The sequence below is a fragment of the Pituophis catenifer genome, unplaced genomic scaffold (genome assembly GCF_029215685.1).
Source record: "Pituophis catenifer annectens isolate HBS135680 unplaced genomic scaffold, rPitCat1.0.hap2 SCAF_4, whole genome shotgun sequence".
Lineage (NCBI taxonomy): Eukaryota > Metazoa > Chordata > Lepidosauria > Squamata > Colubridae > Pituophis > Pituophis catenifer.
This window is the reverse complement of record NW_027256884.1, coordinates 122,660,572-122,683,503: the sequence shown is the minus strand read 5'-3', so window position 1 is coordinate 122,683,503 and position 22,932 is coordinate 122,660,572. Positions and strand designations below refer to the sequence as shown.

At 43.3% G+C, this 22,932-nt stretch overlaps 1 protein-coding gene across 1 annotated transcript in view; it reads right to left on the bottom strand.

Moving 5' to 3' along the window:
- Positions 1–838: 838 nt before the first annotated feature.
- The window catches only part of RAB38 (RAB38, member RAS oncogene family), a 38,785-nt gene continuing 16,691 nt past the window's right edge, over positions 839–22,932 (bottom strand). The window contains 2 exon segments of the mRNA XM_070944024.1: positions 839–991; positions 12,652–12,932. Of these exon segments, the coding sequence (XP_070800125.1) occupies positions 839–991; positions 12,652–12,932 (434 nt within the window).

Here is a 22,932-nt window from a genome sequence, read left to right as displayed (position 1 = left end):
ATGGGTCATGAAACAAACGGTTGTAAATTGAGGGCTTACAATACATGCGTTCAGGAAGATGTCAGGTTTAACTTTATACCATGTTGAGGTTATGTCAGTTTCTCTCCAGTTAGGGATTCATGGAAACATACCATTAAACCAAGATTTACAAGGACTGAGATGCACGATGAGAAAATCTTCAAGGTAGCCATCTTTAACAGGGATGAAATCTACTTACTTTCCCTACCGGTTCGGAAGTGTGTGCGCCACATCTTCACATTGGATTTTGGACCCTCTGCGCATGCGCAAAGCCTTCTGCGCATGCACAGAGGGTCAAAAACAGGTTACTTCCTGGTTAAAACCAGGAAGTAACAACATCCGGGCAGGTGGGCGGAGGCTTGCACTGCCGCCGCTACGGTTCACCGAATCATGCACCGCCGCTACCAGTTCGCCCGAATTGGAGTGAATTGGTAGCATTTCATCCCTGATCTTCAAGAGAGTTAACTCTCACACCATGAAAGTGACAAACAATATATTCAGACACCTTAGTCTTTTAAGGAAAGCACTTTGGCTGAGCAAGTATAATTAACATAAATTGCCCAGGTAATAACCCCTATTTGCATAAGATTCTCGAACAAACTACTCGAAGGAATAATAATAAAAAAAATATTTGTTTTAAACATTTGGGCTTTTTTCTTTTTTCTTCCCAGCCATATGTCGAGGAAGGATACACATTTTCTAATCTTGGTTTCTGTTTGTTCAAGAGCAACTGCCTTGCATTGGAGAGATCCTGCTTCATGGGTTATTCATGAGTTCTTATGGGCTCAGTTCCAATGTCCATAAACAACTTGGAGATTGCTTAGGTTCTGAAACAAGCTGAGCAGGGATGGCGTTTGGAGGAATTCAGGTGAAGGTTAATGACATCTGGCTTGATAGGCTGCCCAGGTTCACTGTTGCTGGAAATTATGTGCTTCACCAAGCACCGAGCAGCTTCCTCAATGTTGATGTTGTCCTGAATGGGGGGGGGCAAAAGACAAGAAAAGGAGAAGAATGAGTTATAGTAGCCGGTTCCTGATGTTCTCTGGACATCTTGGGGTTGCAATCCACAACATTCCTAGAAGACAATACAACCCCCAAGAACTTTTAGCCAACATTTGAATGCCCAGAACTCTTATGGCCAATAATACCCCAAGCAGATATTCTCAAATATCTAATGTGCTACAACACTCAGAATTCCTAGACCGCACAACCAAATTTCTGGACAATGTAAGTGACTAAATTAGAGAGTCTCCGTTGAATGAAGTCAATCTGAAACTCATTATCTTTTTCTTCTTCTTCTTCTTCTTCTTCTTCTTCTTCTTCTTCTTCTTCTTCTTCTTCTTCTTCTTCTTCTTCTTCTTCTTCTTCTTCTTCTTCTTCTTCTTCTTCTTCTTCTTCTTCTTCTTCTTCTTCTTCTTCTCCTTCTCCTCCTCTTCCTCCTCCTCCCCCTCCTCCTCTCCCTCTTCCCTCCTTGTAAAAGATACTTATGTCAGTGGCAAGAAATCCATGCTAAATACAATTCTACTTCCAGTACCACCCCCAAGTTTAAACTTCAGGAAACTGCCAAGTAACGCAACATGATTTTCTACAATTGTGGAGCCAATAAATGAATAAAATATGTGCTCTAAGCCTACATTAATTTGATACCTGTGGCAGTTCACCTCCAGGCTAAAAAATTATTTTCCATGCGGCTCTGAGCTACTTTATATATATTATATACAGAGAATTTAAAATGAGTTCTCAGGAAAAAAAAAATACCCATGCTTACTTAAGGCTGAATTTAAAGTACATTGTTTGGTAATTCTGAATGATTTGGCTTTAAGTTCATTTCAGAATCAGTGGCACCAAGGAATCACAGTTGTTAAGTGAATCTGGCTTCCCCATTGACTTTGCTTGTCAAAAGGTCGCAAAAGGTGATCACATGACCCCGGGACATTGCAACCGTCATAAATATGAACCAGTTGCCAAGCGAGCAAATTTTGATCACGTGACTATGGGGATGCTACAATGGTCGCAAGCGTGAAAAACAGTCATCAGTCACTTTTTCAGCGCCGTAGTAATTTTGAACAATCACTAAACAAATGGTTGTACATCAAGGATTACCTGTACATCGTAATAATGGAGGCATGTAGATCAGTGGTGGAACTCAAATTTTTTACTACCGGTTCTGTGGGTGTGGCTTAGTGGGCATGGTGTGGCTTGGTGGGTGTGGCGGGGGAAGGATACTGCAAAATCTCCATTCCCACCCCACTTCAGGGGAAGGATACTGCAAAATCCCCATTCCCTCCCCACTCCTGGGGGAAAGATATTGCAAAATCTCCATTCCCATCCCACTCTGGGCCCAGCCAGAGGTGGTTCTCCGAACTACTCAAAATTTCTGCTACCAGTTCTCCAGAACCTGTCAGAATTTGCTGACTAGCACCCCTGATGTAGATTATAATGAAACAGTAATATTGATACAATATTATTTTAAATTGTCCTCATCCATCCATCCATTTGGGAAGTTGTAGCACTGGATTTTCCCTGGACAAAGTATCTTGGAAGCTGCTTGCAATTCTATCTGTTTACACATTCTTGCAGGAGAACCTGGCTTATAAACTATGAAAATTTGTACATATCACAATCCAATGCTAGGTCTCAATTAGCCAGTGACTCAACTTTGGAATTTAACAATTTGCCAACTGATACTGAACGAACAAGAGGCACTAACCATTGGCAATCACAGACAACAAAAATTGATGGTGAGATTTTCTGAACAGACCTGGCAAATTCCTCTGGTTGACATGTAGCTATTTTCAAGTTGCTGTGAAATGCCACGAGAAAAAGTCACGTAAATTTAAAAACTGTTTTTCAACTCCAGCTGAGAGTGCTAGAGAGAAAAGAGAATTTCACCAGAAGTCTGGATTTAATATCTGCTGCCAAAGATTCGGGCCAACGTTAGAGAACCAATTCTGCATGGAAAAGATTTCAATTCAAATTCGCAGCATCGTTAGATACAACTGAAAGAACAAAAACTCTGTCAGAACCTCTGGAGAATTGCTACCATTATTAACAAGGCCATGTTCCTAAGAACAGTCAAATCTTTTACCTAGGTTTATAAACTAGAATCATAGGGCTGGAAGAGACCTTGGAGCAGTGGTGGGGTTCAGCTGGTTCGGGCCGGTTCGGGCGAGCCAGTAGTTAAATTGCTGCTGGCCCTGCCCCTTCCAGGAGTCCCCCCCATGGCCCATTTTTGCTCCCAGGAGGCTTCAGGGAGGCCTCCTAGGCCCAAAACGGGGCGAGGCTGGCTGATGCCCCCCCCACAGCCCATTTTAACTCCCAGGAGGCTTTGGGGAGGTCTACTAGGCCCAAAACAGGGTACAGGAGTGGTGGTGTGGGGCCCCCGTGTCCCATTTTTGCTCCCAGGAGGCTGTAGGGAGGCGTACTAGGCCGAAAATGGGGTGCAGGGGTGCAGCGTGTCCCCCCCCCAGCAGCCCATTTTTGCTCCCAGTGGGGTGCAGGAGGCCAAGTGCTGCCTGTCACACCCTCTGGCCATGCCTACCATGGCCACACCCACCGAGCCGGTCATTAGGACAGAGACCCAGTTGTTAAATTATTTGAATCCCATCACTGCCCTAGAGGTCTTCTATCCAAACCCCTGCTCAAGGCAGCAGGCCTTATATAAATTCCCAGGGGTTTTTAAGGGGAGTTTTAATGGTTTTTAACACTTAATATTGATTTTATCTGTTTTTATTGCTGTGAGCCACCCTGAGTCCTTTCCGGAGAGAGGGCAGCATATAAGCTTCATAAATAAATGAATGAATGAATGAATGAATGAATGAATGAATGAATGAATGAATGAATAAATAAATAAATAAATAAATAAATAAATGGTTGTCCAATTTTTTCTTGAAAACCTCCAGTGATTGAGCATCCACAATTTTGGGAGGGAGGCTGTTCCATTGATTAATTGTTCTCACGGTCAGAAAATTTTTCCTTATTACTCTTTCACAAACTTCCACCCAATACTTCTTGTCCTGCCTTCTGGTGCTTTGGAGATTAAGTCCATCCCCTCTTCTCTGAAACAGCCCCTCAAGTATTGGAAGACAGTGATCAGGTCCCCACAATCCTTCCCTTCCATTGGTGAGACATAATTAGCTCTCTAAACCATTCATAGCAATAGCACTTAGACTTATATACCGCTTCACAGTACTTTTACAGCCCTCTCTAAGCGGTTTACAGAGTCAGCCTATTGCCCCCAACAATCTGGGTCCTCATTTTACCCACCTTGGAAGGATGGAAGGCTGAGTCAACCTTGATCCTGATGAGATTTGAATTCATCATACAACTTAGCCTCCAGACCAGTGGTGAAATCCAATTTTTTTTACTACCAGTTCTGTGGGTATGGCTTGGTGGGCATGGCAGGGGAAGGATACTGCAAAATTTCCATTCCCACCCTACTCCGGGGGAAGGATACTGCAAAATCCCCATTCCTTCCCCACCCTGGGGCCAGCCAGAGGTAGGATTTGCCAGTTCTCTGAACTACTCAAAATTTCTGCTACCGGTTCTCCGAACTACTCAAAATTTCTGTTACCGGTTCTCCAGAACCTGTAAGAACCTGCTGGATTTCACCCCTGCTCCAGACCCTTTATTATCTTTGTTGATACAAAATTTTTGTTGATTTTGATTTTGTTTTCTGTTGGTCTAAAAAGGTTGTTGATACAACTACTGTAAGCAGGACTGAAAAGCAGGACAAATTAATATATTATCATATTACGTATGAACCACATTTGCTCATTGCTCCAAGTGGCTCAAAGCTACGTATAGAGGTGAACAATTATCAAATCCTTTCCAATTTGATGTACACTGTATGATTTGAATGAGATCTCTCAAAATTCCCAACATGGACTGTAATTTGTGAGAACACTTCCATAGGGCATGAGGTCACAGAAGACTGATACACAATGTGCAATTTTTAAATTTTTTTTGCATAAATACTCTTTGTATCTTTGCTGCCAAAAAACCCCCCAAAATACTGATTAAACTTTGAGCCAGTGTGCAATTTATTTCTGGATAAGTGGGATATAGTTAATGTCCCAAAGATACTTTTTCCAAAAGGTAAGTAGACTTCCTTGATTTTTTTTTCTTTGAAAACATTTTGTTAAATTTGCTATTTCCTAAACTTCTAAAATATGACTTCTGTCTCCATGGAATACAGCAATTCAGTAATTGAAAAACTCCTGATTTATCTTCAGTCAGGTCTATGCTGTAGCTGGGATCTCATATGATCTTTGTGCTGCAGCTGCCAAAAAAGCCAATACCAGCTGCATTAACAGAGGGTTAGAATCAGTGGTAGGATTAATTTTTTTTTACTACCGATTCTGTGGGTGTGGATTTGTGGGTGTGGGACAGGCAGCACTTGGCCTCCTGCACCCCACTGGGAGCAAAAACGGGCTGCGGGGAAGGAGGTGCGCCCCACATGCCATTTTGGGCCTAGGAGGCCTCCCTGGACTTACCTGAGAGCCAAAGTGGGGTGCGTGGGGACCCTTGGAAGGAGTGGGGCAGGAAGGAGTGGGACCAGCCATCAATTTAACTACTGGTTTGCCCAAACCATCCCGAACTGGCTGAATCCCATCACTGGTTAGAATCAAGATCACATGTAGGCCAGTTCCACTGAAGAAGCAGGATGAAAAGTGAAACATTTTCAAAGAAAAAACTTAGAAAGTCCACTTGCCTTCAATAGAATTGAAGAAGCTTCTTCGATGAGAAGCAAAACGTTTTCAAGGGGGGAAAAAACACCAAGAAAATTTGGAAAAAGCAACTTTGGGACAACCATGACCTGGATGACTGAGAAGCTCCATAGATATAGTTAATGGAAAGCTTTCTTGGCAAAAAATAAATAAATTTTAGAAAACTAAGATGACTGCTGTAAGTTACATATGTGGTGATTCGATCTGATTTCTATGTTTAATCCCTCTCCAGTCCCCCCAAATATAAATGATAAGACTCTTTGATTATTGATAATGTTGGAAGAAATATCCATCTGGTTCAGTTCCAAGCCGGGAGAAAGGCACTGGAGACAAAATGGAGGCTAGAGGCTGACTGGAAAAAGGGTCCATTTCTTGATGAAGCAGTACCGCCAAGCACGTGTGAATCTGGGCGGCTGACCAAATGAAGTTGAGAGTGAGGGGTTTTTATACCTTCTCTTGGGCTTTGCACTTGAGCTTCCTGTTCCTGTGCAAGAACGTGTATTCTCTTGGTTGTTGTCAGACTCCCATGGTGCCATGTACAAATCCTAGGAGTTTGTCTGAGCTAAGTTTGGTTGAAGTTTGGGCTGATGCAATGAAGGGGCTTGTTGGGCAATTCCTATTGTGGCTGTGGGATAACCCTACTTTTCTTCAGACCTTACTGCAGGGAGTAATGGATTACCAAATCTGCATTTTAAAAAATCTGGCCTCAGCTTAGTATCTGCTTGGGGGCAGGGAGCTGGGGTTCTGAGTTTCTGTCTCCTTTAAGATTTTTAATTTCTCTTTTACGGGAAATATTTTATTTTGCCTTTTTAAAATATTTCTCAATATTGTTCATTCTTCTAGGAGAGGGATGGTTGGGTGCTAACTTTCTACAGTAATAAAACTGACTGCGCAAGCAGCAAAGGTAAAAAAAAAAAGGAGTGATTTTATGTTAACGTGAAATAAACACTTTATTGAATACACCCTCAAGCAATCTTAAAAGCAGTTTAATGTTTGTCTTTGCATTGTTCTTCCTGCCTCTAGATCAGACCTTAAAGTCCTCCGTTGTAATCCCTGAAATAAATTCCCTTAAATCCGAGTAGCTGGTTTTCTTTTACTTGACATAATGGGCCTTTATTAGTTTTTATGGGCCATTCTCTCTTCCAGATGAAATATTTTATGACTAGCCATGCAAATCTTTTATAGGATTTATGACGCTGCGATCCCAAGATATAAAACTATGCCTAGTTTCATACCGAACAGTAGTTTTACTTTACGATAGCAGAAAATTCTGTTGGTTTTGAAGCTCAAGAGGAAGCGTTATTTTAGGCAATCCGGGTTTTTGATATAGTACCTGTTTATAGAATGACATGCCTGGTGTTGCCTTCTAAATTTGAAGTTTTGGGTGTGTTCCTTGACACACACTATAAAAAACACAACACTACAAAAAAGATGTTGAGACACTAGAAAAAGTGCAGAGGAGAGCAACCAGGATGATTAGGGGACTGGAGACTAAAACATATGAAGAATTGTTACAAGAACTGGGTGTGACTAGTCTAGTGAAGAGAAGAAGGACCAGGGGAGACATGATAGCAGTCTTTCAATATTTGAGGGGCTGCCACAGAGAGGAGGGGGTCAAGCTGTTTTCCAAGGCACCTGAAGGCCAGACAAGGAATAATGGATGGAAACTGAACAAGGAGAGATGCAACCTAGAAATAAGGAGAATTTTTCTGACAGTGAGAGCAATCAACCCATGGAACAGAAGTTGCCTTCAGAAGTTGTGGGAGCTTCATCACTTCAGACTTTCAAGAAAAGATTGGACTGCCATTTGTCAGAAATGGTGTAGGGTCTCCTGCTTGAGTGGGGGGGTTGGACTAGATGACCTATAAGGCCCCTTCCAACTCTGTTAATCTGTTATCTGTTATCCCTCTGAAGGAATCTGGTAGCACCTGTTCCAATTAGCAATTTTTTATTACAAGGCATAAGCTTCGGTAAATCTCATGCATTTGAATTTCATGAGCTACAGTTAGTTTCCTGCTGAAGTGTTGTTGCTATAGAGCAGTGATGGCGAACCTTAGTGCCGGAAAGGTTGTGCGGAAATGTTGTGCGCACATGCTCGTTGGGGCCTCACTCTGGAAGAGCCGAACTTCTGGGTTCTAGCATGCATGCACAGCCAACAATCAGCTGGTTGGTGTGAATGCACAGGCCAGTTTTTGGCACTGCCGCGCACGCAAAGATATCACGCTCTCAAAAAGCTAAACTTCTGGGTTCTGGTGCACATGCGCACCTGACAATTAGCTGGCCGGCACTCACGCGCACACCAGTTTTTGGCACTGCCGCGCATGAAGGACATCTGATCATCGCACACGCATGTGTGCCAGAAACCCGGAAGACAAACAGGCAAGGCCATGTGTGCTGTGTGACATGGCTTCACGTGCCACTTTGGGCATGCGGCTATAGAGTGTAACCTTACTCGTCTCTCCTCTGAGCCTTCTGCTACAGTACAGATAATCCTTGATTTAAAATGATTATTCTGTCTGGCAGCATCCAAGTCTTCAATTTAAGACCACAATTAGGGCTGGAATTGGGGTCATTAAGTAGCTGGACCAGTGGTGGGTTGCTCCTGATTCGCACCGGTTCGCAAGAACCGGTAGTAAAAAAATTTAGTAGTTCGGAGAACTGGTAATAACATTGGCTGGCCATGCCCCCGAACCAGTCCCCAGCCCAGTTATCCCGCCCACCTCATCAGAGGCTTTTTTTTTTTAATTTTTAAAAGCATTTTTTCTACAACCTCTTCGGCTGAAAAAATGCTTTTAAAAGTTAAAAGAAAAGCCTCTGATGATTGCACGGCTGAGCTGGGATCTTCAGAGGCTTCTGAAAACTTTTTTTCTGCAACCTCTTCAGCCGAAGAGGTTGTAGGAAAAAAAAATCCCTTTAAAAGCCTCTGGCGATCCCAGCAGATTTGCCTGATGGTCAGAAGCTTCTAAAAGCATTTTTTTCTGCAACCTCTTAAGGTTGTAGAAATAATGCTTTTAAAAGTAAAAAAAACCAAAAAAACAAGTTGGCCACGCCCACCCAGTCCCATTACCCCCCCATGTCATGCCCACAAAATAAGCCACGCCCACAGAACCGGTAGTAAAAATTTTTAGAACCCACCCCTGAGCCGGACCCAATTTTATTATCATGTTTACCACAGTCATAAAATGGGACAAAGCTCACTTAACAAGTGTTTCACTTAAGAACAGAAATTCTGGGCTCAATTATGGTCGTAAGTCAAGGACTACCTATACTGTAAAGTTAGTTCGGAAGAAAATTTGCTGCCTCTTTTGAACTGATCAAAACTCAAGAAAAAAAAAAACCCAAATAAAGTGCAGGAGATCCCCAACGAGAATGGTCTTTCCATTTCACATGACTTCATGAGTAGTGCAGCAGCCATAACTTTGAAGATGGGTGGTAAACTTTTTCAAGTCCATCGTAATTTCAAACAGTCTTAAGCAACCAGTCATAAATCAAGAACTACCTGTACTTTGTCCCAAAGGTGCTTTTTCGAGAGGCAACTGGACTTTCTGGTTTTTCTTTGAAGACATTTCACATCAGAAGCTTCTTCAGAGATGAGAAGCGAAACACTTTCAAAGAAAAAAAATCTAGTTGCCTCTTGAAAAAGCACCTTTGGGATAACCATGACCTAGATGACTGAGAATCTCCATAGACATTTACCTGTACTTTGCTTTAGAAAGATTTGGTAAGGATGTTTGAATTGGTTAATAAATGACTAACAGATTTGTTTTCTCAAATTTCAAAGACGAGAGAAAGAACATAATTTGGCTGTGAAAAATGAGCTATATATGGAAAAGTTCAAAAACCGCTACTCACGTTAGATTGGATTGGGCTGATATTCGGAAACAGAAATAATTTGAGAATTAGAGGCATTAGGAAACATGCAGTAAAGACTAATTAAATCGGGTATCTTATCTCAAAAATTTAATTACAAGCTATTAGGTTTAAAACTTCGAGGTAATGATGTGAAACTCACCCATAAATTCTTCCCTTCTGAGTTCAACCAAATGCCAAACCCAAAAGATATGCTAATAAGATTTCTAAAATAATCAAGTGAAAGAAGGGAAATCTGCAAAAAGCGCATGGAACGAAAGAGATAAATTGGGATGGAGATAAAGTTTCTTTTTTAAAAACACTAGTTGTGCCATGATACAAATTCTTCAAAGCAATGGGAGGAGAATGATTAAACGTTTCCCTGTCAGCCATATTCAACTCTAAAGGTCAGTGCCCATCTCCGTTTCTTGGCTGAGGGAGCCAGCATTGTCCAGAGACAATTTCCATGGTCATGTGGCCAGCATGACTATATTCTGAGGTGCATGGAATGTTGTTACCTAAAATGGTACCTATTTATCCGGGGCTAAATGCTCTGAAGTCTGCTACCATTTGCTTCGCTACTGGTTCGAAAGCAGGATTTCCTGCTTTCTAGCGAATATAAATCGCGCGGCACAGTAGAAAAATAGGGACCAACTTTGGTGGGAAGGGAACAGCGTTCCATGTGCCTTTGGCGTTTAGTCATGCCGGCCACATGACCACGGAGATGTCTTCAGACAGCGCTGGCTCTTTGGCTTTGAAACGGAGATGAGCACCGGCCCCTAGAGTCAGGAACGACTAGCACATACGTGCAAGGGGAACCGTTACCTTTATGGTGAATATTAGTAAATATATCCCATATAAATGAAAGCACTTCTCGGGTCCTCTATTATTTTTTAAAATGGGGCAGGGTCCTGAAAGCAAAATGTTTAATAATTGGTCTCACAGTGGACTTCCTATCAGAGCAGCCCTAGGTTAGCTCTTAAGCAAAACAAGCAGGTACTTAGGCCATCATGGGAAAGGGGATACCAGAGAGATTTCCCCCTCTAGCAATCGTACCCTTAATGCTTTCATTGTCATACTTGGCTGTAGTTTTCAGCTCTTGTTGAGTCTTAATGTCTTGTTAGATAAGCAATAGAACGGATAAAGAGCTGTGTTTAGGGTTTCCATTGGCCATAATCTGGCCCTTCAGTGGATAGTAGAATCTAATAACAGAATAACAGAATTGGTAGGGACCTTGGAGGTCTTCTAGTCCAACTCCTTGCTCAGGCAGAAAACTCTATACCCGTGATGGTGAACCTATGGCATGCGTGCCACAGGTGGCACGCGGAGCCATATTAGTGGGCACGCCAGCTCAGCTCTGGGGCGCATGCGCATGCCGGTCAGCTGATTTTTAGGCCTTCTGGGCCCACCAGAAGTAGGGAAACAGGCTGTTTCCTGCCTCTGGAGGGCCTGGGGATGGGGTGGGGAAGGCCCATTTTTCTTTCTTACCTGGCTCCAGATCCTCTCTGTGTATCTGGGAAGGGCGAAAACAGCCTTTCCCACTCCCTTGGAGGCCCTACGGAGGCTGAAAGGGCCCATTTCCCGACTCCCGGTGGGACAGGAAGTGACATTTTTTCCTGTCCCCAGCCTCCAGAGACTCCTAGAGAGGCTCCTACAGACTCCTAGAGTGGCTCCAAGAGACTCCTAGAGAGGTTCTGGAGTCTGAGGACAGCAAAAAATGTCACTTCCTGTCCCACCGGGAGTCGGGAAATGGGCCCTTTCAGCCTCCGTAGGGCCTCCAAGGGAGTGGGAAAGGCTGTTTTCGCCCTTCCCAGATACACAGAGAGTATCTGGAGCCAAGTAAGAAAGAAAAACGGCCTACCAGGCCATCATGTGCCAGGAGCGGGCAGGGGAGGGGGGAGGGGGTGGCGCACGCATGCGCGTGGGCACATGCTCATGCGACCCTCCACCGCCCCCCTCTCCTGGCACACGATGGCAAAAAGGTTAGCCATCACTGCTCTATACCATTTCAGATAAATGGTTGTCCAATCTCTTCTTAAAACTTCCAGTATTGGGCAGTGGTGAAATTCAATTTTTTTTCTACCAGTTTTGTAGGTGTGGCATGGCGGGTGTGGCTTGGTGGGCATGGCAGGGGAAGGATACTGGAAAATTTCCATTCCCACGCAACTCTGAGGCCAGCCAGAGGTGGTATTTGCCGGTTCTCCAAACTACTCAAAATTTCCACTACCGGTTCTCCAGAACCTGTCAGAACCTGCTAGATTTCACCCCTGGTATTGGAGCACCCACAACTTCTGGAGGCAAGTCATTGCACTGATTAATTGTTCTACCAAGAAATTTATTTTTAGTTCTAGGTTGCTTCTCTCCTTGATTAGTTTCCATCCATTGCTTCTTGTTCTTCTACCCTCAGGTGCTTTGGAGAATAGGTTGACTCCCTCTTCTTTGTGGCAGCCCCTGAGATATTGGAAGACTGCTATCATGTCAGTCCTAGCCCTTTTCATTAAACTAGATATACTCAATTCCAGCAACCGTTCTTCATATGTTTTAGCCTCTAGTCCCCTAATCGTCTTTGTTGCTCTTCTCTGAATTCTTTCTAGAGTTTCAACATCTTTTTACATATTTTTTATAATGAGTGATGACCAGGGGTGAAATCTAGCAGGTTCTGACAGATTCTGGAGAACCGGTAGCGGAAATTTTGAACAGTTTAGAGAACTGGCAGCAGAAATTTTGAGTAGTTCGGAGAACCGGCAAATACCACCTCTGGCTGGCCCCAGAGTGGGATGAGAATGGAGATTTTGCAATATCCTTCCCCCAGGAGTGGGGAGGGAATGGGGATTTTGCAGTATCCTTCCCCCAGGAGTGGGGAGGGAATGGGGATTTTGCAGTATCCTTCCCCTGGAGTGGGGTGGGAATGGGGATTTTGCAGTATCCTTCCCCTGCCATGCCCACCAAGCCACACCCACAGAACCAGTAGTAAAAAAATTTGGATTTCACCACTGACGATGACCAAGCCTAATTCAATGGGTCAGTACTATTACCTGACACAGAAGGGAGTTACCTTAGCTGATGTTTCGAACCATCCCACAAAACCATTGTCCTTGCAGAACTGGTCCATCTTGAAGCCATTATTCACCAGTAACTCTTGGTCTTGATCACATTTGTTTGCTAATAGGACAGTTGGCACCACCTGGCCATTAGGGAGAGTCAATTTAGTGTCCAAATCCTGCTTCCACTTGGTTACGGCTTCAAAGGTAGCTGGCCTTGTAACATCGAAGACGATAAAAGCTCCCACGGCGTCTCGGTAATAGACCCGGGTCATGTTCCCAAACCTTTCTTGACCTATAAAGGATAAAAGGACACTTTTTAACATATCCACACCTATTACACTGTGAGAGATTTGTGGGGAAGCTGAAAAAGGAAGGGAAAGGAACACAGACATAAGCAATCGGGAGGTAATGGATGAGTTTATCTTGGAGGTATTCTAGTCCAACTCCCTGCTTAAGCAGGAAACCGTACACCGTTTCTTCATGGCAGCCCCTCAAATATTGGAACAGCCATGAAGAAGAGAGGTTCAACCAGGGGTGGGCTTCAAAAATTTTAGCAACGGGTTCTCTGCCCGGTTGCTGGGTGGGCATGGCCTAGTCGACCTCCTGAACCATGGGGGGGGGCATTTTTGCCCTCCCTGGGCTCCGGAGGCTTTCTTCAAGCCTCCAGGAGGGTGAAAATGGCCTCCCAAGGCTCCGGAGGCCCTCTGGAGGCCAGAAATGGGCCCATTTCCGGCCTTTCCGAACTTCCGGTAGGCCCGTTTTTCATCCTCCCTGAGTCTCCACATGCATCCTGCACTTACCTACATTCACAATAGGCCGCGTGGGGATTCCTGGGAGGGGAAGGGAGGGTTAGGCGGGACCAGCCTGGACTGGGATTTGGGGGTTCTCCGAACTGCACAGAATCTTAGCTAGAGGTCCTTCCGAACCCCTGCAAAGCCCCAGCAGCCCACCCCTGGGTTCAAACCTATTTCCCAAAGCACCAGAAGACAAGACAAGAAATAGTAGATGAAAAGTAATCAAGGAGAGAAGCAACCTAGAACTAGGGAGACATTTCCTAACAGTGAGAACAATTAACCAGCTTGCCTTCAGACATTGTGGCTTTTAAGAAGAGATTGGCCAGTCACTTGTTTGAAATGATATAGAGCAGGGGTGTCAAACTCATGCCCCGCGGGCTGGATATGTCATGCGCTAGCCACCTCCACCCCCATTTTAGCAAAGGGGGAAAATTTTGCGATATGTCACATGACGACAACGTGATGTTCAGAGGTGGGTTTCAGCAGGTTCTGACCAGTTCTGGAGAACCGGTAGCAGAAATTTTGAGTAGTTTTGAGAACTGGTAACTACCACCTCTGACTGCCCCCCCAATCTATTCTCTGCCTCTCGAGTCTCAGCTGATCAGGAGGAAATGGGGATTTTGCAGTAACCTTCCCCTGGAGTGGGGAGGGAATGGAGAGTTTACAGTATCTTTCCCCTGGAGTGGGCTGGGAATGGAGATTTTACAGTATCCTTCGCCTGCCATGCCCACCAAGCCACGCCATGCCCAGCAAGCCACACCCACAGAACCGGTAGTAACATTTTTTGAATCCCACCACTGGCAATGACATAAGTTTGACACCCCTGGTATAGAGACGAGAAGACCTCCAAGGTCTCTTTCACCTCTACTATTCTCCATTCTATACAGTTTAACTTATAAGCAATTTAGTCCTCATGAAAAAAAAAATCTGAGAAGACTTTTGAAGCATGAAACAGAATCTCACCTTACTTAACATAGACAAAAAGAGGCATCAACCATTGTGACACAGAAAACACTGTCTGAACGTTGCAAATTTGGCAAAGGGCAAAACAAACCGAGAAACTGTTTTGTAGAATTCTGAAAGAAAACCTTCCGAAGAAGACTCTTAACAGAGACAGATTTAGCATTTAGGTGAACATTTGAAATAGTTATCTCCATGGAAACAGTTGCTAGAAATACTATAAAGCTGCAATCAGTAGTGGAAACACAACTAAGCTTGCAATAGTATATGTTCAAAGAGTGACAGGCCCAAATGAACTGAGTTATTGTTGTGGCAGAGGTTCACACATGCGGGTTCAATGCAGATTTAAAGACAAAAGTTTTAAATGCAAGTATGATATCTTCAAACAGCTTGTTACACAGGGGAAAAAAATACCCCCCAACCATACCTCACGATAACAACCAAATCATGACTTTAAAATGGAATCCAGTTGTGCAAGAAGAAGAATTTGGTAAGCATTATAAAATAGGGATAACTAATTTTTAATTTTTTAAAAATAATTTTTATTCATAAACAACTTTTTTTTTTTTTGAAAAACAATGCATTGTCAGGGTATACCATTTACAAATAAAAAAGACCAAAAAAGGAGAGTGGTGTTAAACATTGACATACATTCCATTGGCATCCTTCTGTCTCAAGAGACTATGGTATCGTGCTCTGGAAAAAGGTCCTAAAACAGCATCTAGTGTGACTAAAAAGGCCAATTTGAGAGTGGCAATCCCTTCCACACTGAGGGCAGATACATTCTGTCCCCGGCCCAGCCCCCAGATTTCGCTGGTTCCGGGACTGCCTCTTTGCCTCAGCCTGCCGAACAAGTGTCTCTTCGAATTGGAGAAGGCCATGCCACGTCTTTAGCCTCCAAGCTGAACGATCGGAGGTCAAGGTTTCCCAGTTGTTAATGTCCATTCCCAGGGCCTTTAGGTCCTTCTTGTAGATATCCTTATATCGCAGCTGTGGTCTCCCTCTGAGGCGTTTTCCCGGCACTAATTCTCCATACAGGAGATCTTTCGGAATCCAACCATCAGCCATTCTCATGACATGCCCAAGCCAGCATAGATGTCGCTATTTCAATAGTGTATACATGCTAGAAATTCCAGCACGTTCCAAGACTGCGCTATTTAGAATGTTGTCCTGCCAGGTGATGCCAAGAAAACGTCGGAGACAGTGCATATGAAAGGTGTTCAACTTTCTCTCCTGCCGTGCGTAAAGGGTCCAAGACTCACTGCAGTACAAGAGTGTGCTCAGGATGCAGGCTCTATAGATCTGGATCTCTGTATGTTCCGTCAGCTTCTTATTAAGCCATACTCTCTTTGTAAGTCTGGAAAATGTGGTGGCTGCTTTACCAATACGTTTATTCAGCTCAGTACCTAAAGAGAGAGTGTCAGAGATAGTTGAGCCGAGGTACACAAAGTCATGGATGACCTCCAGTTCTTGTGCATACAAGCTAATAACAATATAATTGACAATACAATTGGCATGGTGAGTTGACCATGGTGAGTTGGTCACGGTGACTTGGGCATGGTGAGTTGGCCACGGTGAGTTGGCCACGGTGAGTTGGCCATGGTGAATTGGGTATGGTGAGTTGGCCACGGTGAGTTGGCCACGGTGAGTTGGCCACGGTGAGTTGGCCATGGTGAATTGGGCATGGTGAGTTGGCCATGATGAATTGGGCATGGTGAGTTGGCCACGGTGAGTTGGCCATGGTGAGTTGGCCATGGTGAATTAGCCATGGTGAGTTGGGCATGGTGAGTTGGGCATGGTGAGTTGGCCATGGTGAATTGGGCATGGTGAGTTGTCCTTGACGAGTTGGCCGTGTTGAGTTGGTGTGGTGAATTATCATAGACTCGTTGAAGACAAGCTATATTGAGTGACAGTCCACCCAATTGTAGCCAGATAATTACCAACCTGAAAAAGAATGGACTCAGACCTATAACACCAACCCATATTTCAGTAGTGGCCAAAATTGTGGAAACCTTTTGGGAAAAGCGTTATTTTCTAAAAGTAGCTAATAACACCACTTTTTTTGGGAGTAGTGCCATAAAATTATATATCAGTGGAAAGATAATTTAATCGAGAATGTAATGCAATAACTTTTATGAAGGATTTGCTATTAGAATAGCAGTTACAGTATAAAGAAGAAAAGTGAAACACGTAGAAAAAATGTGATATACAAAAATTATCATCATAGAAAAAACGAGATATACAAAAATGATCACCATGTCAGTGAATACTTAGTTGGGTAACCTTTAGCATGAATTATGGCCTTACAATGTCTTCCCATGGAGTGAGCCAAGTCTTTTAGTTCTGCAGCTGTTATCATGTGAAACCAAGATTGAATGATTGCTTCTATTAACTGGGTTTGATTGCTGGCTTGCTTCTGACTAACAAGTTTCTTTAGTCGGCTCCATAGATTTTCCACTGGGTTAAGGAATGGCCTGGGCTACTCCCAGGCCATTCCAGCAGTGGAATAGGATTATCTTGAAACTCCCCAAAAAAGTGGTGTTATTAGCCATCAAACCTCAAAAATACACTTTCCCCAAAAGCTTTTCACAATTTAGGCCACTACTGTATTCAGCTACAAATGGGCTGGCTGAAATGTTTGTTCAAAGTCTCAAGACTGCTTTGTCTAGAGAAAGGTTCACACTTGTGTCAAATACTTGCTATACTTTTATTTACCAATTGCAACACCCCACACAGACAATAATAATTCAAAGGCCAGCAGTCTTGTTCTTTGCTCTCACTTTATGTTCAAGGTTGGACCGTCTCAAATCTAATTTAAGCAGAGTTCAGAAAAACAGCTAACACAACTGAGATAGATCCTTATCCAGAGCATCAGCATATTGTCCTGCTGAAGGAAACAAAACCACTAAAATAATTTAAGACTGATGCAGCTGAACTCAACTCTAAACTCTTGAATTACTAGCAGCTGTTCCTGAAATCAACTCAGAACCAGTGGCTTCTCCATGATCACCACACGGTCCTCTACTTATGACCTATCCTCGCACTTAACAGCCACACGGTTGCAGTTTCCCCACGGTTGTGTGATCAAAATTCAGGCACTTGCCTCCTCCCAACATGTATTTCTGTTAGGAAACGGTTATTTGTCTAACTAGTTGGTCAGGCAATATATAAACCAACAATGTATATCTGCAGTCAGAAAGGTATTATATTGCTTTCAGACTGTATTACATCATCCTGTATCCTGATTGGCTAAGCTCTGTAGCCAATGTACTTAAGGGAAGTCAGGATCATAGCTTGTGTGGATATTACACCATTTTACCTGCTTATTTGCTGTAACTCTCTACCTGATCTCTCTGCATGATCACTGTTTGATCATAGCTACATGTTGTTTTATTTATTGAATGTTTTGAGATTGAACTTGTTCCTGTTTTGGAACTCAAGAAGAACTGTTTTATTGTGTATGACTACAACTGGTAAGAAGACTTTGTACTTGAAATATCCCTGGATTGATCTTTTAACTCTCGTCTTATCTGTGTATGACTTGGATTGTTTTTGGACTTTGCTTTACTTTTTTCTAAAAGTAAAAGACTACAACAACTCAGTGTGTTTGTATGTTAACTGTGATTGTTCATAACCACTCCCAGTCACTTTTCATGTGTTTACTCAAAGGGTACTCTGCTCAATAACCCACAACATCAGTTATGAGCCAAGAATATCCTTAACAATTTCCAACCCTTAAGAAGATATAGCTTCAAAAAGACATATTGTCCAGCTATTTGAACGTCCTGGTTTTTGTGTTGATTTTCACCACAATAGTCAAACAAGCTTTTTGTGTACTGTGTCCTTGTCAATTTCTCTTCCTTCCTCTCTTTCTTCTGCTGACAGGCGCCACAGTCTGGTTTTACATCATTCAATTTATTTCCTGATTCCAGCAGTGGGCTTCGGTCCAGTTCCTTCAAATCTACGAACATTGTAGTCTGAAGATCTCATGACTTGTCACACATTTGTCTGGTGAAATCTGGAAAGTGTATTGTCGTCAGTTCTACATTATTGCTAGCATATGTTTTTGAAAATAAAAAAAAATTGTTGGAACAATACTGCGGTTGAAAAAAAAAACAGACTTTCTGATTGATGGAGAAAGAAATTTCAAATAGATGTAGACATAAGAATATGCATTTTGGGAGTTTTTCACTAATTTTAATCACAGATGCCAAGAAAGCACAAGTAGTCCTCGATTTAGGACCACAACTGAGCTCAGAATTTATGTTGCTAAACGAGACAGTGGTTAACAGTGAATTTTGGCCCATTTTACAACCTTTCTTGCCACAGTTGTAAAGCAAATCACCGTGGCTGTTAGGTTAGTAGCACCGTTGTTAAGTGAATCTGGTCTCCCCATTGACTTTGCTGGTCAGAAGATCAGAAAAGGGGATCACGTGACCCCGGGACATGGCAACCGTCATAAATACGAGCCAGTTGTCAAGCATCTGAATTTTGATCATGTGACCATGGAGGATACCGCAACTTGCTCACCAAGCTATACCCACAGAACCAGTAGTAATAATTTTTGAATCCCACCACTGGTGGAAGGGCTTCATTTTCATAACCTGGTGGCCGTTTTTTGTCTCGATTTTTTTTCCTATCATTGTGCAGCTATTTTGGCTGCCTCGCTTTGTCATCTCAAAAAAAGATCTATTCTAAAAAAAAAAAAACACCACACACCTCCTCCCACCATAGACTGCTGGAGGAGACATGGTTGCATCACAAAATTCTCGATCCACAATTTTCCTTTCTGCAATTCTATAAGTTAACGCAAGGATTCTCTATTAGCCCCATGAGAAATTCATGGGACTCTTTTGACGGATTTTGAAAAAGTACCAACACTTGAGGAGTCCAGAAATACCACACCCCTTCTGACAGCTGTATTTCTCTTCTTTCTTTCTTTCTTTCTTTCTTTCTTTCTTTCTTTCTTTCTTTCTTTCTTTCTTTCTTTCTTTCTTTCTTTCTTTCTTTCTTCCTTTCCTCTTTCCTCTTTCCTCTTTTCTCCCTTTCTTAAAAAATAACCTCCACAAAGCATAATAGGCCAAAAGCCAGTGCATCTGAGGACACAACAGTCTTTTCATTTACAGATCATATCACAGATTCTAGTATCATACTTTTATCTTCTTTTTTTAGCAGGGGAAAAAATTGTTTTCACATGATTTTGAAATTCCATAATTAACATTTTGGCTTTAGATTTTTTCTGATATAACAATGCTGTCCTTTGATAAAGCTAAACTCAAGTTTTGCTTATGATTAGTCTCGATGGGATAATCTGAGGAGTATATATATCATGTGTTAGTCAATCATATCGTCATAGCGATGGCTTCCTTGTGTCTTGAGGTTCCTCCATTGCGAAACCTCAATATGTCTGAGCTTTCAGCATCATCCCCTAAGAAATTTTTTTTTCTTAGAAATCATTATGCTGGGAAAAAAAAGGAGTAAAAGTTCTCTAAATATTTTGGAATGAAAAGGAATTTATTTTGTGCAAACAAGGTCCAAGACTCTAAGAGTTCAGATTCATATGGAGTATATATGCAAGGCTATGAAACTGCAAAATATAAATGTCAAACAAGAATTGTAGGAAGAAGATAATAATTCAAATTATTATTTTTGGTTGGTAAATAAGGAACTAACCTGACTCCGAGGATATGCTATTTTTATTTATTTATTAGATGTTTATCCCCCTTTATTACTTTGTAAATAACTCAAGGTTGTGAACATACCTAATTCTCCTTCTTTCTTCTATTCTCTCCACAACAACCCTGTGAGTTGGGTTGGGCTGAGAGAGAATGACTGGGCCAATGTCACCCAGCCAGCTTTCGTGCATAAGGTGGGACTAGAACTCACAGTCTCCTGATGATTAGCTCAAAGTCACTCAGCTGGCTTTCGTGCCTAAGGCGGGACTAAAACTCTCAGTCTCCTGGTGATTGGCCCAAAGTCACTCAGCCGGCTTTCGTGCCTAAGGTGGGACTAGAACTCTCAGTCTCCTGGTGATTGGCCCAAAGTCACTCAGCCGGCTTTCGTGCCTACGGCAGGACTAGAACTCTCAGTCTCCTGGTGATTGGCCCAAAGTCACTCAGCCGGCTTTCATGCCTAAGGCGGGACTAGAACTCACAGTTTCTTGGTTACTCTTGTCTGCTAGACAAATTGACTTTTTATTTCTTCATGATGTCAGAATGATCATCCATGTCCTTCCTTCATCTGTTTTGCTTACTATACAATCCTTTTGTTGTGGTCTGCAGGCAGCCTGCAGAGCTGGCAGAAAGTTGGACAGTGAGGAGGCGGGGGGTGGGGAACATGGGCCAATCATGGAGTCTGGGAAAGGCTCGGATGAGGGCTCTGTGTCGGAGGCAGAGATGGGGCTGGGGCCAGGGCCATCTGGGAGTTATGTGTGGACTCCGGAGCCTCCAGAGTCGGACATCAGAGAGGCAGGGGGAGCCTGTTCCCAGTGCGCGCATGCGCAGACCTGCCAGAAGGCACGAACAGTTAAAACAAAAGGGGCAACTCGGGAGTAAGGCCTGGAGATGATTGGCCCCTTCCATAAGGCTTAAAAGAGGAGCAAATGCATGTGGACCCTTTGCAGGAAAGCAACTGATGTTCGTGCTGGCCAGTTTCATGTCTGCAGTTCCGTGTTGACTCTGTGTTCTGTGTGGCCTTGCAAAGTTAATTGCCAATTAGGTCTTGGCAGTGTGTCAAGGGAGATAAAGGTGGGTGTTTATCAGCCTTATCAGAAGAACTGTGGCAGACTTCTGTTGGACTCTTTACAACTATTTGGGACTCATCTGTGAATGAACAGATTGAGAATGAACAGGCTCTGAATGAGCAGAATTCACAGCCATTGAAATAAAAAGAGGGGTTTTGGGACTCATTGTGTGCTTTTATCAGGAAGCCTAGGTCAGAACACCTTTAAGGTTACCGCCCTTCTCTTTTTAATCATCCTTGGGACCTGTTGTGGCCCGTCAGCAGCCTGTGCAGTTAGTAGCTGATTCCGACAGCGAGGAGGCTGGTGTTGTGCTGCGCCAGCAGCCTGTGCAGCTGGCGCTCGAGTCAGACAATGAGGAGGCTGGAGAAGATGTGGTGCCAGAGGTGGGGATTCAGCCAGGGCCTTCAGAACCTCCAGAATCTCCCATAAGTGAAGAGGAAGAGCCTCTTCTCAATGCATGAGTGCACAGAGCTGTTAAAAGGCAGAAGTGGCTCCTCAGGAGGAGGTCTCCTTGAGAGTAAGGCTAGGGGCTAATTGGTCACTCCCCTAACCTATTTAAGGAAGGACGACGACTGATGTAATTTGCAGGAAACAACTTCATTCATATTCCTTCACGTCTTGATTCCAGAAACGTTTGATTCGGCTCTTCTTTCTCTCTTGTCAGTTTTCCTGCAAATTGCTTCTGGGCATTCTGCCAACCACAGTAAGATTACAGTTATTTAAAATACTGTGTCTCAGAATTGAGTTATTATTCTTTGGATTCTTGTCGGCTGTTAATGAAGTTAAATTAACAGCCCTTGTTCAGAAAAGACTGATTTAAACTGTACTTGTGTTCGAACAACTACTAAGAAAGCTCATTAGTAGTCATTAATTAGTAAACTAAGGTTTGTATGGACTTTGTGTGTGCTACATTCTTTGGGGTCCATAGCTGGGGCAGAACAGGACCAGGACATGAAAGATGGAAGGAAATGGAAGGTTCTTCTTTATCAAGGACTCTCTAAACCAGGCATTTTTGATATGTGGCATCACTCTCTCGTCTAGCCAGTTTTATCACAATAGTTTTGTAGGAAGTTAGCACCCACCCCTCTCCCAGAAGAATGAAATATTCTAGGAAATATTAAAAAGGCAGAATATTATACCTCCCTGGATGAGAAATGGAGAAACACGTTTTTTTAAAGGCAGGAAGCAGACTCACTCTTAATAGCCCCCACCCTCCTCAATAGCCCACAGCAGATGTCAGCACTTAAGAGATAAAGAGATAGCTAGGTCTATTCATAAGCAAATGTCCTCACCCAAGATCCAACAGAGGTAGGATTAGCCCTCTACCCGTCTAGCAACAGAACTCACCACATGGCACCTGGGGAGATTGCATCACCCAGCAAAGCTCAACCAAGCCTGGGACTCAAAAGACAACCTACAAAGTTACCCCTGCATGGCCCGTGGACGAGTCTAATAACCAATCAGGATACAAGCTCAAATTCAAAGCTGAACAGAGGGTATAAATCTCTCTCTCTCTCTCTCTTATCCATGTGCTTTTTTGCCCAGGACCTCAAACCATGTGGACCTGTCCACCATTAAAAACCATCTTTCCAATCAGCCACCATGTTTCCAGTGTCTTTCTCCCCACTTGGAACTGAACCAGGGGTGAAATCCAGCAGGTTCTGACAAGTCTGGAGAACCGGTAGCAGAAATTTTGAGTAGTTTGGAGAACCGGCAAATACCACCTCTGGCTAGCCCCAGAGTGGGGTGGGAATGGAGATTTTGCAATATCCTTCCCCCAGGAGTGGGGTGGGAAT